General features: G+C 41.9%; 1 protein-coding gene across 1 annotated transcript in view; it reads right to left on the minus strand.

The window, feature by feature from the left end:
- Positions 1-11,770: 11,770 nt before the first annotated feature.
- The window catches only part of SEMA3D (semaphorin 3D), a 189,873-nt gene continuing 186,040 nt past the window's right edge, over positions 11,771-15,603 (minus strand). Inside the window, exon 18 of the mRNA XM_083503352.1 lies at positions 11,771-14,094. Coding sequence (XP_083359478.1) covers positions 13,669-14,094 — 426 coding nt within the window. The 3' untranslated portion in view covers positions 11,771-13,668. The remainder of the gene's footprint in view (positions 14,095-15,603) is intronic.

The following is a 15,603-nucleotide window of genomic DNA, read 5'->3' on the forward strand; positions in this document are numbered from 1 at the left end:
TGGGGTTTTGTTTTTCTTTAAAAAAAATTACTTGAAATTTGAACCACCCCCCAAAAAGTACACAAAATATTTTTGGTTTGTAGAGTTTATTTTCAACTCGGAACAGGGTTTCCTTGGCAAACAACTGATTTCTCTTTGGTGGTAACTTCCTTCTGAAGTGAATGTCTTGTTCAAGTATTCGGCTGCAGGCATACACCTCTATGACAGCAAATCCGAAGGAAAATTTCTTCCCATTTGTAGGCAGCTGGTTACCATATTCCACTGAAAACAATCCTTCAAGCAACATGAATGGTGTAGTTTGCCTGAAAACCTTATATGCCTTTCTTTCTTTCTTTCTTTCTTTCTTTCTTTCTTTCTTTCTTTCTTTCTTTCTTCCTTTCTTTCTTTCTTTCTTTCTGCAATAAAAATACTCTCCATGTAGTTTAATGTCTGTGGCCTGTAAAATAATCTTTCCAAAACTTCTTTGAAAGCCGAACCTGGTGATCCAAAACATGCTTTTATTGAGAGGATGGAATTCCTTCAACAATCCACAGAATGCTCAGCCTTCAGGCAAATATGCTGCGGGTGAGTGTTTCGTTTCACATTTCTGACAAAAAGATACAGCGCTTTCTACCAATAATCTGAACCAGAGAGGAGGGAGAGACGCTTGCGTTTCCAAAGTGCTCCTGATTTGGGAATGGGGTGGGGGGTTGATTTTCCTTTCCCCTGTATCGTAGGATGCTCACTAAGATTGAAACTGGCTTGGGGACTATGGCTGTTCCAGGGTGTGAGGTGCAGGTGGAAGTGAGGGAAACAGAGAATCGGCAAAAGAGTTGTATTCCCAATGGACTTCCGTGTAGGATTTCATGCAGGTTGGCAATGAATGCTGTTGACCTTCTGCCTTTTGCTGTTCTCCAGATGAAATTAGCTGTGAGGACTGCACCAGGCATTTTGGTTGACGTATTTCCACTTCTTCTTTTTACAGGGGCGGCTAACCGGGCAAATATTTGTGTTGCAGCACGAGGCTAATGATTATAATGCAGGGCTGTTGAGAGATATGGGGAGGGGAGACTGGGACATTTCTTTTTTTATATAAATGCAACAACAGCAACAGCAACAACAACAGTAATGTGAGGTATCAATTCTCATGGATCCCGGAAGCAATGGATGGATTGGAGCCTAAAGGACAAAGCCTTCCGAGCCTGGCAGTCGGGAAAGAGCTGGTTGGGGATGACGTCTTTAGGATCTGGATGCAAATGTTAATGGAATTTTGTTGTTGTTGTTTAGTCATTTAGTTGTGTCTGACTCTTCGTGACCCCATGGACCAGAGCACGCCAGGCACTTCTGTCTTCCATTGCCTCCCGCAGTTTGGTCAAACTCATGCTGGCAGCTTCAAGAACACTATCCAACCATCTCGTCCTCCGTCGTCCCCTTCTCCTTGTGCCCTCCATCTTTCCCAACATCAGGGTCTTTTCCAGGGAGTCTTCTCTTCTCATGAGGTGGCCAAAGTATTGGAGCCTCAGCTTTACGATCTGTCCTTCCAGTGACCACTCAGGGCTGATTTCCTTCAGAATGGATAGGTTTGATCTTCTTGCAGTCCATGGGACTCTCAAGAGTCTCCTCCAGCCCCCAGTAATCATGGACTCTGTGAAAGGATCCTTGCATTCCCATTCAGAACTGCATGGCAGCGAGTACACCATCCAGTTGCATTTGAGTAACAATGGATGGCAAGGCACAATGTTGAAACATCCTTCCCCCATCCCATGCCTGCCTTTCTTCCATCACTACTTGCTTGGGGAAGGGTTTCTTTTCCCCGCTGGGCCAAGAACTCATCTTTTCAGTGTAACTTCTCATAAGAAGTTTCTCCTGTTCCAGAATCCGGTCCAAAACACACCAGTTTTACAGGATTTTCTCTGTTTGTATGAGTTCATCTAGTTCTGCAGAAAGGCTCATCATTAAAGAAGGCCCGGAACAACAGATATTTCACTAATTGTCTTTAATGCTTGACCCCTTTAAACCTTTTCTGACAGAATGAAATATTTCAGCTTAATTGGCTTCCCTTTCTGTGTATGTTTGTGAAAGATAATGCATAACTGGTGCCAGATCGCAATTTGAGTACTGCCCCCGCCATATTTATTAGATGCGTTTCTCTCCCCCCTCCCCCTCCCTGATTCTCTGTCTGCCACACTTTGTAGTTCTCTGCATTTATTAGCAGCCTGGCATTCATCTGTCAAAACTTTGCTTGACATGGATGTAATATAATAATAATAATAATTTATTATTTATACCCCGCACATCTGGCTGGGCCTCCCCAGTTGGATTTCTGCCTGTCAAGGCACAAGAGCAGAGCACTTCTCTCCCCAGTGTTTGATTTTTATTTTTATTTTTATTTTAAAAACATCTCTATGGAGTTTACATTTAAATCCTTATTAATCATTGGTTGGTTGGCATCTGCCTGTCATGGGAGACAATGGAGGAGTTCACCTTTGGGGGGCGGGGTGACGCCAAACTGCTGGAAAGTTGCAGTGCCTGCTGTGACTGTAGAGACCGATAGGGGAGAGACATGTTTCATTGCAGCTGGGGCAGAGGTAGGCGTCCGGTTGTGCTGCTGTAGATGCACCATGACGTTTCTTCTCTCTGCGCTCTTCCAAGTGGTCATTCCTCGTCTGATCACTGTAGATACATGACCTGACTGTCTTCAGGCATTGCAAATGTATTCATGTTTAAATACACATTTCCCACACATTTTGGCATTACTATTTTTTGAGACAATAAGTATAGCACAAAATTGGGAGGATTTTGAAATTCCAAGGGAAATCACTTCCTGATCTGCACATTGCTCTGAAATGTGCAGATCAGGAGATCAGTTCACACGGAAATTCACAGAAACCAAATTCACAGAAACCAAACCAGGCTGAAGTCAATATCTGCCTTTACTCCTGCTGAGTTGTACTGTCAGGGCTGATGATCTTGGTCAGGTCTATGCTTGCAGCTACCAGTTTCCTGACATAAGAAAGACACACACACACACACACACACACACACACAAAGGAAATTGCATGATGTCCTTGAGCAATGCATACAATATCCATTTGTGCACATGGTTCCAAACCCACTAAGAGATGTATACTATCAAAGCCTCCAGTGTGCACATCTTTCTACATGGATCAGGGTTTTATAAGCCCCCGTGCAACTGGAAAACCCAGTAGGTGACCTTGGGCAAGTGTCTCCATCTCTTAATCTCACCTAGCCAGCCTATTAGGCGCATAAACTGAAAATGAATTGAAAAGCACCACGGTCACAAAATATGGATTCAGAAATATCCAGGGCTAAATGGATCACCATAATGACCACATGGAAATGGATGACAAATGTCCAATAAACAAGATTTGGTACCACACAAATCCTGTTGTGGATGTTAAATATGCAGCAGGATTTAAGCAGAAGCTTGTTATGAAGGTGAATAACTTCTGGCTTCGTGGGCAAAATTGCAGCTGACAGTGGAGTGGGCGAGAGGAGATTGAAATTAAACTTTGACCTATTGACAGAGTCACGTCCCTTAGTTTTGCTGCTGTAGGAATAATTTGCATTTTGAACACCTCTATGAAGCTGTCTGTTCTGATGGCAAAACATTTACACATAAAGTGAAGAGTCCTTCAGAATTTACTGTTTGCTAGAGTACAATCAATATGTACATTTAAGAGCTCACTGCCATCTTGGATGCAAAACTAGAATCCATATTGATGGTAAAGTAAACAACTAACAAAAACACACCACTCAATCACCAGTTAGCAGTGTGCTAATTATTACTTTTCACAGGTAGCAGTTTATTTTTATTTATTTTTTGCAAGCAGACCTTTTGGTACTATCTTAAAGGGGAAGATGACTATGAGGTTGAAAAACACTGCAACAGAATAAAATCTTATGGGCCCCTGTTTTTAAAACATCTAACTGTACCCTCTAAACTGAATGTCCTTGACCAAGCCTCTCAATTCTACACTGAATTGGTTCTGTGGTATTGAACTGCTTGATATATATATATATATATATATATATATATATATATATATATATATGCAGGTTTTGGTGTCTTCGGGTGTCTTCCCGTGTAAGAGTTGGGGTGTCTAGGCGACGTTTCGACGAGGTCTCACTCGTCATCTTCAACCTCGTCGAAACGTCGCCTAGACACCCCAACTCTTACACGGGAAGACACCCGAAGACACCAAAACCTGCATTCCTGTACCCGTGAAAATCTACGAAAGCATATATATATATATATATATATATATATATATATATTCTTCAGGACTTTCTGGTACAAAATTATACATACATAAATCATAAAACATGACACGACTGACAAAAATAGGCCACTAAGGGGTACTATTATTCCATTTTAAATAATTTTAAATAATTTCATTTTAAATCCATAATTACATTATTTTTATAGATCCAGACGTTGAGAGAAAATGTCCAAATGGCTTTTTAAACTGACCATGAAACGTCAATTTCTTTAACAGTTTCTAGAATAACCATACAAAATAGCCTAAAAAAGAGAGAGAGGTCTGTCTTAGGGGTGGGGTGGGGGTGGTGTAACTGGCCAAATTTATACATTTTATTTCTAAGTGGGTTTTAAATAAAAGTAGTATGAAGGATTGAGGAATCTCTTCCAACTGCGTGTGTCAGATTCATAGGAATATAGTTGCGGACCATTTTATGAGACATAAAACCAGGACTTAATTCAAAGTTGGAAGGTGACTGGCGAAGGAAACAGAGCTACTCTCCCGTCACCATTAATCCCGTTTCAACATTCTGATTCATTTTAAGATACCATAAAAACTGAGGTGAGTCCATTTGAGTCCAACCTAAAAATCATTTCATGGTGTGTGAAAGTAAAGTTATAGGCCATAATCTTAAGGGGTACGAACTCCATATGTGCGGAATAGGGATTTGGGGAGAAATCTAATTCGTTTCTCATATAAAGGCAAACCTACCTAAGTATTACTTTCTGAAATGGTACACTAATCAAAACAGAGCTGTCCCTTGAAACCTACGCTCCCCTGAATTATTATGCAATGCAGTTTACCAGGCAAATAATGGATACCCAAACGTACGTATTATTGAAAACAGAATTAGAAAAAAGCTTTATAGTAGGGGAAATTACTCTGCAAAAATGTGTGTGTTGGGAAAAATTGCACACAAATATGTATATTTTAGGGAAAATCTGCAGTAAAATGCTGATGAATTTTCGTAAGGATATATATATATATATATATATATATATATATATAATTACAAACTGATGTGGAAATGTGAAGAATTGAAGACTGGAAAACCGAGAAACTGGGGCAAACCAAAATTAAACCATTTGCCCATCCCTGGTGTGAAGTTCAGCTTCTGAGGCCTCCCCCTCTGAAAAGCATCACCTAACATTGCCTGGAAAGCAGTTCCTAAAACATGGGAGAAACTTCAAAAGCTGGTAACTGCATAGTGTAAAGAGTTACAAGAAGGAGGAACATCCCTGTATGTATCTGAGGACCTCGCAGGATCACAACTCTGTTAACAGACAGACTCTGGTAGCATCTAGATCAAGGGAAGTAATAGTGCCACTGTATTCTGCTCTGGTCAGACCTCACCTGGAGTACTGTGTCCAGTTCTGGGCACCACAGTTCAAGAAGGACACTGACAAACTGGAACGTGTCCAGAGGAGGGCAACCAAAATGGTCAAAGGCCTGGAAACGATGCCTTATGCGGAACGGCTAAGGGAGCTGGGCATGTTTAGCCTGGAGAAGAGGAGGTTAAGGGGTGATATGATAGCCATGTTCAAATATATAAAAGTATGTCACATAGAGGAGGGAGAAAGGTTGTTTTCTGCTGCTCCAGAGAAGCGGACATGGAGCAATGGATCCAAACTACAAGAAAGAAGATTCCACCTAAACATTAGGAAGAACTTCCTGACAGTAAGAGCTGTTCGACAGTGGAATTGGCTGCCAAGGAGTGTGGTGGAGTCTCCTACTTTGGAGGTCTTTAAGCAGAGGCTTGACAACCATATGTCAGGAGTGCTCTGGTGGTGTTTCCTGCTTGGCAGGGGGTTGGACTCGATGGCCCTTGTGGTCTATTCCAACTCTATGATTCTATGATTTGTAGCATCCAGTTCCCTGTGTTTGCTGAGTGTTCACAAGTCCCATTAGGAATCCAAATCCCGTTAAGGTTTGTGCACTGCAGACATGATACTACCAATATCAAAATATAGGATGGGGGACACCTGGCTTACTAGCAGGACATGTGAAAAGGACCTATGGGTCTTGGGGGACCACAAGCTTAACATGAGTCAACAGTGTGTTGCAGCAGAAAAAAGGCTAATGCTAGTCTAGGCTGCATCAACAGAGGTATAGTGTCCAGGTCAAGGGAAGTAATAGTCCCACTCTGTTCTGCCTTGGTCAGACCACACCTGGAATACTGTGTCCAGTTCTGGGCACCACAATTGAAGAAGGATGTTGAAGGCATCTCCTTCTACCGGCCAACAATAGAAAGTGTTCTCATACTGCATCATGGTGTGGTACGCTGGTTTGACATCAACTGATAGGAAGTGCCTACAGAGGGTGGTGAATACAGCACAAGATATTATGGGCTGTCCCGTGAATCCACTGGATGAAATAGCGGAAGAGCGTTGCCTCAGGAGAGTGAGGAAAATTCTCAGGGATGATTCACACCCTGGCTGGCACTTTCTTGATCTCCTGCCCTCAGGCAGAAGATATAGAAGTATGATTAGTCGCACCAACAGGGTAAAGAACAGCTTTTATCTGTGGGCTGTTATGCTGAATGAAAAGATAACAACAGGGCAACTGACTTTTGGGTTTGCATCAGTAAACGAGGGGAATTAAAACTAAGAGAGCTGAGTGGGGGGTGCTTGTGTAATTTCATTGTATACAAGTTGTACAAGTGACAATAAAGTATTTCAATTTCAAAACAAGCTGGAACGTGTGCAGAAGAGGGCAGCCAAGATGATCAAGGTTATGGAAACCAAGTCTTGTGAGGAATGGTTGAAGGAGCTGAGTATGTTTAGCCTGGAAAAGAGGAGACTGAGGGAAGAGATGAGAGCCATCTTGAAATATCTCAAGGGCTATCACATGGAAGATGGAGCAAGCTTGTTTTCTCCTCTGGAGGGTGGGACTCAAACCAATAGCTTCAAGGAGATTTCAACTAAACATCAAGAAAAACTTTCTGATGGTAAGAGTTGTTTGACAGTGGAAGGGTTTCCCTTGGGAGGTTGTGGACCCTCCTTCATTGGAGACGGTTGGATGGCCATCTGTCATGGATGCTTTCGAGGAGATTCCTGTATTGTGGGGGTTTGGACTAGATGACCCTTGTGTACCCTTTCAACTCTATGATTCTATCAATATCCAGATCAAAATCTGTCTGTCTGGTATTTTAATTTTTTAAAGAACCAACACAAAATGTTTCTAGTTGGATACAGTCCACACAGCAGCAGCATAGCAAGAAAAGTGGTTAGTACTAGCAGAGGCCAAGGTGTGTGGATATGAAACACCACCCAATTGAAGACTTGTCTGGACCTTTTTCCAATATTATGACTTGTCTATGATTTTCTTGGCTTGCCTAGGCAAAGCTATTAACTAGCAACCCACAGCGGTAATAAAAGGCACCAGGAGCACTTTTTCTGCTTCTTACATCACTCCGGCAGCTAAAGAAACAAACATTCTCTACCCGTGTAAAGGCCTGCATACATTAGAATGCAACTTTCTTTAAAATCTCCAAATGCTTATTTTATTTGAACTTTTGTCTGAGGGAGAACCTGAGTGAAAATGGAACAGAATTATTTATCTAGTTACTCAAGGCAACGTTATCTAATGCGCCACCAAGCTACAAGAGAGCTTGGCTTCAACTTGAAAGCAGCCTCACAAATGAGTTCATGAAAGTTATTGCCTTCCAAAACTTTTTACTAGCCCTCCTCAACTCTTGGCCTATGATGCTCCTTTGCCTTTCCATAGGGCCCGAAATAAGAAAAGTGCCAGGTTGTATAAATTTAGCTACTCTAGCCGCTTGGAGATTTAAATCAGGCCACCGAGCGAAGAAGTGATCTGCTTTAAATGAGGAAAAAATGTGAGCTTTTGAGGGGAAAGAAAGAGCAGGATAATAAAGAGAAAATCTCCACCAATCTTGGGTTAATGTATAAAAATATAAAATATATTATATATTTCACTGCACAATATAGTTTTAAACACTCTGCATGTTATATAAAGACATTAAAACTGTAGTATTGCACTAGATCCTTCATTCCCCTTAAGGTCTCTATGGGCAATGTTCTATATTAAGATTGAGAGCATAGGGGTTTGCTATTTAAAAAATGAAATAGGGTAAAGCCTAGCCAATGGACGAAGAACGCTCCCAAACAATTCACAATAAGGAGGTAAAGGAACCAGCCTTATTACACATGAAAGGAAAAGACCAGCTTCATTGCAACACCTTGGCAATCTTTCCTAAGCTGTGCAACTTTTGTTTTTTAACTACTTTCAAATAAACCCAGAAATGAACGGATTTCACACCTTGGCTAAACTATACCAGCTTATTGCAGAGGAATATTAGCCACACAAGGTAAAAATTAATAATAGAAATGTAATAGAAAAGATTAAAAAGCCATATGGTATCGATTTTCTTCTACAAGTGTGATTCCTTTGTCCTCAAATGATTTACACCTGTATTTACACTTGCAATATCATTCACCAGGTGATGTTTTTTGGAATAATTTGCTTTTAAAAAAGGTCTCTTGGTTCCAGTTAAATCGTCGATGGCAAGGTGAGATGAAGTGGCCAATGAAATATTTTCAAATCTGCTATGTATATATTTACATTAAATACATGCTATAACTTTGCCTTGCCAGAGAACTGGAATAACATATACAAGGCTCAACAGACCATTCACACTTTTCATGCGTAATGCTGTAACAGGGAAGGTTATGTCATTCCTAAACATTCTTTTTTCTGATCTTGCGCTCTAAACAACAAAAGAAAAGGAAACAATTTCTGGATCTGGTAACAGAAAACTTACCTATATATTATCTCAAAAAAATCCTATTGATGGATCCAGGTCAACGACCACATTGTTGCTCCTTTTCTTCTTGAAACGAGATTCAGAAACAGCGTTCTAGGCAATTGCTTGCATGTGTGAATGAGTTACACCAGAGGAAACACCAGAGAGAGAAACTTCCTATTGCCTCAAAAAAGTTTTGTGTGTGTGCAATGGAGACACTGAAGCTGTGAATTACAAAATGTTGAATAAGCGAGATGTATGTGCGTGCATTGGGCTGTGGTATCGAATGTTGTTCCCTTTGGATGAAGCTGGGACTGCAACTCCCCTCAGCCTTGACCAATGGGCCATGCTAGCGAGGTGGGATGGGACTGATGGGACTGAGGGGCACTGGAGTCTGGAGTCTGAAACATTTGGAGGTCACTGATTGGTTCAAAATTGGGAAAGGCGTATGACAAAATTGGGAAAGGCGTGTCTCCCTGCTTATTTAACTTATATGCAGAATTCATCATGCGAAGGCTGGACTGGGTGAATCCCAAACAGGAATTAAGATTGTGGGAAGAAATATCAACAACCTCAGATATGCAGATGACGCAACCCTGATGGCAGAAAGTGAGGAGGAATTAAAGAACCTTTTAATTAAGCTGAAAGAGGAGGGCGCAAAATATGGTCTGAAGCTCAACATCAAAAAAAAACTAAGATCATGGACACTGGGCCCATCACCTCCTGGCAAATGGAAGGGGAAGAAATGGAGGCAGTGAGAGATTTTACTTTCTTGGGCTTCATGATCACTGCAGATGGTGACAGCAGCCACGAAATTAAAAGACGCCTGCTTCTTGGGAGAAAAGCAAGGGCAAACCTAGACAGAATCTTAAAAAGCAGAGACATCACCTTGCTCACAAAGGTCCGTATAGTAAAAGCTATGGTTTTCCCAGTAGTGATGTATGGAAGTGAGAGCTGGACCATAAAGAAGGCTGATCCCTGAAGAATTGAGAGTCCCATGGACCGCAAGAAGATGAAACCTCTCCATTCTTAAGGAAATCAGCCCTGAGTGCTCACTGGAAGGACAGATCCTGAAGCTGAGGCTCCAATACTTTGGCCACCTCATGAGAAGAGAAGACTCCCTGGAAAAGACCCTGATGTTGGGAAAGATGGAGGGCACAAGGAGAAGGGGACGACAGAGGATGAGATGGTCGGACAGCGTTCTCGAAGCTACCTGCATGCGTTTGACCAGTTTGAGGCAGATCACAGCTCAAACTAACAGTAATTCCACATTCCACCACTACCTTTGAAATCAAAGGAGGAGAATCATATATAACAAAAGAAGCCATTTATTACTCACAGGATCTGCTATGTTTTAAAGGACTTTACTAGCGGAAGAATTTAAAAGAAGTGTTCAATATATGTGGAAACATATAATTTGTATATTTCAAGAGATGTGCATTTCTCCACCACACTACCCAAACAAAATTGATTTGTTTGTTTTTTTAAAAAAATCAACCCTTTATTAATTTTTTCACAAAATTCCTGCAAATATTTTGTTTGTCCATGATTCCCTTGTGCCCACATATCAAATTTTGATTTAGGAAGATTTCTACGTGAATAACCTTTGCAAGTGATATTAAAAACCTTCATGATTTTCCCCAGAGTAATTTGTTGTGTGTTGTCATTGCAGGATGGCCAATATTGTTTTTGCTTTGGTTTAACATAATTAAAGAAACTTGCACAGCACTTTTGTGGTTGCGATGTAAGGTAGAAATTATTGTATGACATACTTAGCATGTTTGGGGCATTTATTATAGCCATTTATTTTTTCAGTTGCATTGAAATTGCTCAAATTCCTGTGTTCATTCTGTTTCCCTTGAGGTCCTTCCCAAGATCTACAGTCCTTAGGCCTGACCTTCATTGCTGACTGAATAACAAGCAAATGGCTTTTTAAAAGACCTTCTTCCTCAATATCCTTTGCTTTGTCTAACTCCTTCAGTGGCCTCCAGTGCCCCTTGAAATGTTTGATCCTGTTAAAACCAGCTGTGTGTGTGTGTGTGTGTGTGTGTGTGTGTGTGTGTGTGTGTGTTTCATGCACATTTTGATTGTGTGTTGTTCTTTTTTAAAAAATCCTATTTTGTAAAAAATAAATAAATTACTAAATTGATATGAGAATCAAAGTCCTGCTAATATCTAAAATGCTGAACATTTGTACTAAAAATATTGATTTGCTGTGGAGCCAAAAGCATATAGCGAAGGTACAAAGAATTTGCAATAGCCCCATTATCACAGGTTCCTTCTATCTTTCTCGGAGATTCCACCCACCCTCCATTCAACTGAATCTTGCACAGAATACCAAACGCAACACTTGCCTTGCCCCGGGCACTGGCAACCCACACTATGCCACTGCTATAAAGCAGCGGCTATATTGCTAAATTAGAGTGTCCATCATGTTGGGGTCATTAATTAACTTGATTATGCACCACCATGTTAACAGGGGGTCTAAATGACCCAATGCTCATTTAATGAATTTTTTTTTTAAAGAAAGCCACCCTGGGGAAAAACCCCAACACCCCATATTGCAATCATGGTTCAAAATGCCCCTGTACAACCAAACCTTTAAGGAGCCTATATGAGCTATAGTGAAGCACAACTTAGGGGGAACAGGTGCAAACCCCTTTAAGATCAGTTAGGAGCAGGAGCCCAGCATGGTTTAATTTTCTAATGGGAATTATGACGATGCGAATCATTAACATCCATATTTTCCATACGCGTATCCCTTTATCCAAAAAACAAATGCAAAACACAAAGCATCTGTACAATTATTAACCAGAAGGAATGTAGGTACATATACAGAGCAACAGACGATAACTACTGCTATTTTTTTCCAGAGCTGAGAGTCAATGCTTTAATGAATTTGCTTTAATGAATGGCATGCCAATTACATGGCTTTCCCATAGACTTTGCTCCCGAGATGAGTAGAATGCATGAGAAACAAGGAAAGTCTGTCGTTTTTTGGTATCCATCAAAGCTTTCTTCCATGTGAGGAAGTAGCTAATTTGTCATTTCACACCCAAAAAGGCGTGAAAAGCGAAAAGGGTGGGTGGGTGGGTGGGTGGGGGCAGCAGAAAGGAGGAAAACTGGTAAGAAGGCACTTCAGTGTAGGGGCAAGCCTTGAGATGATGAGATGCGACTCTTGTTTGATCTCAATTTGGACATTATAAACCAGCTTCACTGATGCCAAACGACTACATGGCCACAGGGCTCTCCTGGAGGAAAAACTGAATTCTGTCAGGAAAACGGAATCTACCAAACAACAGAAAAGTTAAAAACAAACTAGGAATATTTTACAAAATTACAAAGCTGCCCAACTCTAACTTGTGCGTTATTTACACATGGACGTTGTTTTCATTTCATTTCAATAAAAATATAAAGCATTAATTTCCCCAATGCACCCCTGTCTCTAAAATGCACAGGACCTTTACAAAAAGAATACACAGCTAAGGACAAAGGCTGCTTCTGACAGGTTGGGCTGGCAAATGGCATTTTCCTTGGTGGATATATTTGGGCTGCCATTTGCATCAAAGAAGCAAATGCAAACCAACAAAGGAGTCTAAAGTAGCAGAGGTGATGTGATATAGATGGGTAAAAACGTCTTAAGAGACAGACAGGAGAGATGCTGGCAAAAATCCCATTACCAACTAATAGGATTTGTGTACATAACTCCCATTCGCTTCTTAAGGAATTTTACTCTCGAGCATCTTCGCTGGCAGGTCCAATTTGAGTCAACAGGTCACCTCAGCAGATGGCCTTCAAAACTGGTTGCTACTTACACTCTAGGGAATGAAGCTCTACATGTCTTCTGAAAAAGCGAGGATTACATTTGTTTGCATGTGCTATGACCCGTCCTGTCCACCCAGACAAAAAATACCAAAGTGGACCTATGTGCCCTGAGACCCCATGTGGTAAAGGTCCTGGGAGGGACATTCCTTGAGGGATGACCAAGAAGCTGGCCAAGAACCTACAACTTACCAGGCTACAACTTTAGGCCTAGGAAGGAACAGAAAGGGCCCAATTTTGTCAGCTGTGTGGATGAATCCCTCACACGCTGCTGCCAATGGAGTCTGGTGTCCATTTCTATGTGTCAATGCCTCCACGGACAGGGTCAATGTGCTGGATCCTGCCCTGGGAAGGGTTGGTGTGCTCAGCCCAAGAGGTCTGATCTAAGCCAAAGGAGTTATGGCGCAGGGTGAGGCCTATCTGGGATGGATCTTTTCAACAGACCCGGACACTTTAACCAGCCTGCTGTGAAATGGCGCGGTGAAACCTAGCGGCTGTTCAATCAGCCCCTTGTCCATGTTTTTAAACAGAAAACAACAGAGCAGCCATTCGGTACGTCACATAAATTAACTTTCCGGAGCCTGAGATGCAAAGGAAGTCATCTCAGTTGAAACCAGGGGACATCGGAACAGCACACAAGTTCTGAAGAAGTCCCTTCATTGCTAGTGTATTCTTCTATAGGGGGGTCTCATATACATTAACGACTAGGCATGGACTGGTCTCTCTGAGAGAAGCAACATCGAAAGGGAGGGCCCAGAAAACTAACAAAATTGTTCTCATTTGCAAAAAAAAGTCATTTCTTTAAATAAAATATGCAGACTATGTGGACGCGGGCGCAGTGTGTGGGGTGGCCGGCTGGTGATGCCTGCGGTTCCTTTTCTTCTTGATCTCCTGGATGTGTTTCCACTTGGGTCCTCCTTTGTTCCGCTGACGCTTCTTTTCCCGGTGCCACATCTGCTCACAGTACTCATCCAGGCTGAAACTGGGGCTGCTGAGAAGCTGAATGTAATCCTTGTACCGCAGCCGGGACTCCGCTAGCAGATCCCTCCCTCGCCCTTCTTCATCCTCCGTCTTCTGGGAGCTTTCCATCTGCCCATTCTCGATGACATTTAAACTCAACTTCACAACGGTTCGCACAAAGGTGTGCTCCTGAGCATTGCAATAGTAGGCCCCCGTGTCCTTTTTCTGCAAGCTGCGAATCAACAGCCCATATTCCGTCTTGATGATCCTTTCATCCGGTTTCAGCTGTGGGTGGAAAGAAAGAAATACTGTTGTCAGGCTTACGGAAACAAAAAGAAAGTTTTCTGTAAGTTGAAGTGAATGCCAAAGGTGGAGAAGGAACAGCTGACAAAGAGATCTGGTCACAGAACAGGGAGCCCATGAGGTCTAAGTTCAGTTTTCCTCGCTCATCTTCAGTTTTAACCACCATACACCTTATCTAAACTAGTTCACCTTGTGGTTGGCATCTTGTTTAAAGCAGGTTGCTGTGCCTAAAAGTTCACCTTTCGTACACTAGAGATTTTTGGCCCAGGTGGACACTGTGCTGGCATTCTTGAACACCCTTCTAAAGCCTATCCCATACAGAAAACATTTTCTTCATTTGGCTGCTAAGGTACCAAGTACACCTTTGACAATATAACTATCTTCTTTTGCACCAGAAGGGGAAAAAAGATAAATTTGACTACTGCCTATACAGAGAAGGTGGGGAGAGGCGAGAAAATGGAGGAACAGAAAGCAATGGACACTGCAAGGAAACGGGAAGTGTAATATCTCAAATAGTCCACTGTGCCTGCATCTGGGACAAGAGTGTGTGTTTTGTTGGTGTTTGTGCTGCAAACAGGATTCATAGGGGTTAATAGAGACCAGGTTCATGAACAGATTAAAGGTAAAGGGTAAAGGAATCCCTGACCATTAGGTCCAGTCATGGCCGACAGGGGTTGTGGCGCTCATCTCGCTTTATTGGCTGAGGGAGCCAGCGTACAGCTTCCGGGTCATGACTAAGCTGCTTCTGGCGAACCAGAGCAGTGCACAGAAATGCCGTTTACCTTCCCGCCGGAGCGGTACCTATTTACCTACTTGCACTTTGACATGCTTTCAAACTGCTAGGTTGGCAGAAGCAGGGACTGGGCAACGGGAGCTCACCCCGTTGTGGGGATTCGAACCGTCGACCTTCTGATCGGCAAGTCCTAGACTCTGTGGTTTACTTTGGTTTACTTTGCTTCAAACTGCTAGGTGGCATTCAGAAGCGATGGTTGTGGTTTTTTTGGTTTTTAAATGTAGTTTTCCAAAATCATGCTATGAATTCATATTGAACCCTTGTCCTTCCAAATTCCAATTGGTGTCCGGGCTTGTGTGTGTGTGGTATTTTTCATATTAACAATTTCATATGTCTCAGTCACTGAGGTATTAAATAGTTTGTCTTCAAGTCTGCTAATAACGCAGAATACACAGTATTAAAAATAACGGGAAAACCACAACCATCTTGTAATCGACATAAGTGCAGTAAACATTTCCTGATGTGAAAGCCAGCATTTGATTTCCTGACATTTTAACATTCAAGTAATAATTATAGTGGTTACACGACAAAAATGTCAGAATTTGTTACTGAAAAGGTAGGCAATTGTCAGTGAATGAAGACAAGGATGAAACGATATAATCTTGCCAAATCGGAAATGCTTAACTTGAGCAGGTCGATTCAAGCTGGTGGTCCTGATCCGGAGCAGGAAGATTGGAACAGTTTTTTTGCAGCTGGGA

This window comes from Podarcis liolepis (assembly GCF_965112155.1).
Source record: "Podarcis liolepis genome assembly, chromosome: 5".
In the NCBI taxonomy this organism is placed as follows: domain Eukaryota; kingdom Metazoa; phylum Chordata; class Lepidosauria; order Squamata; family Lacertidae; genus Podarcis; species Podarcis liolepis.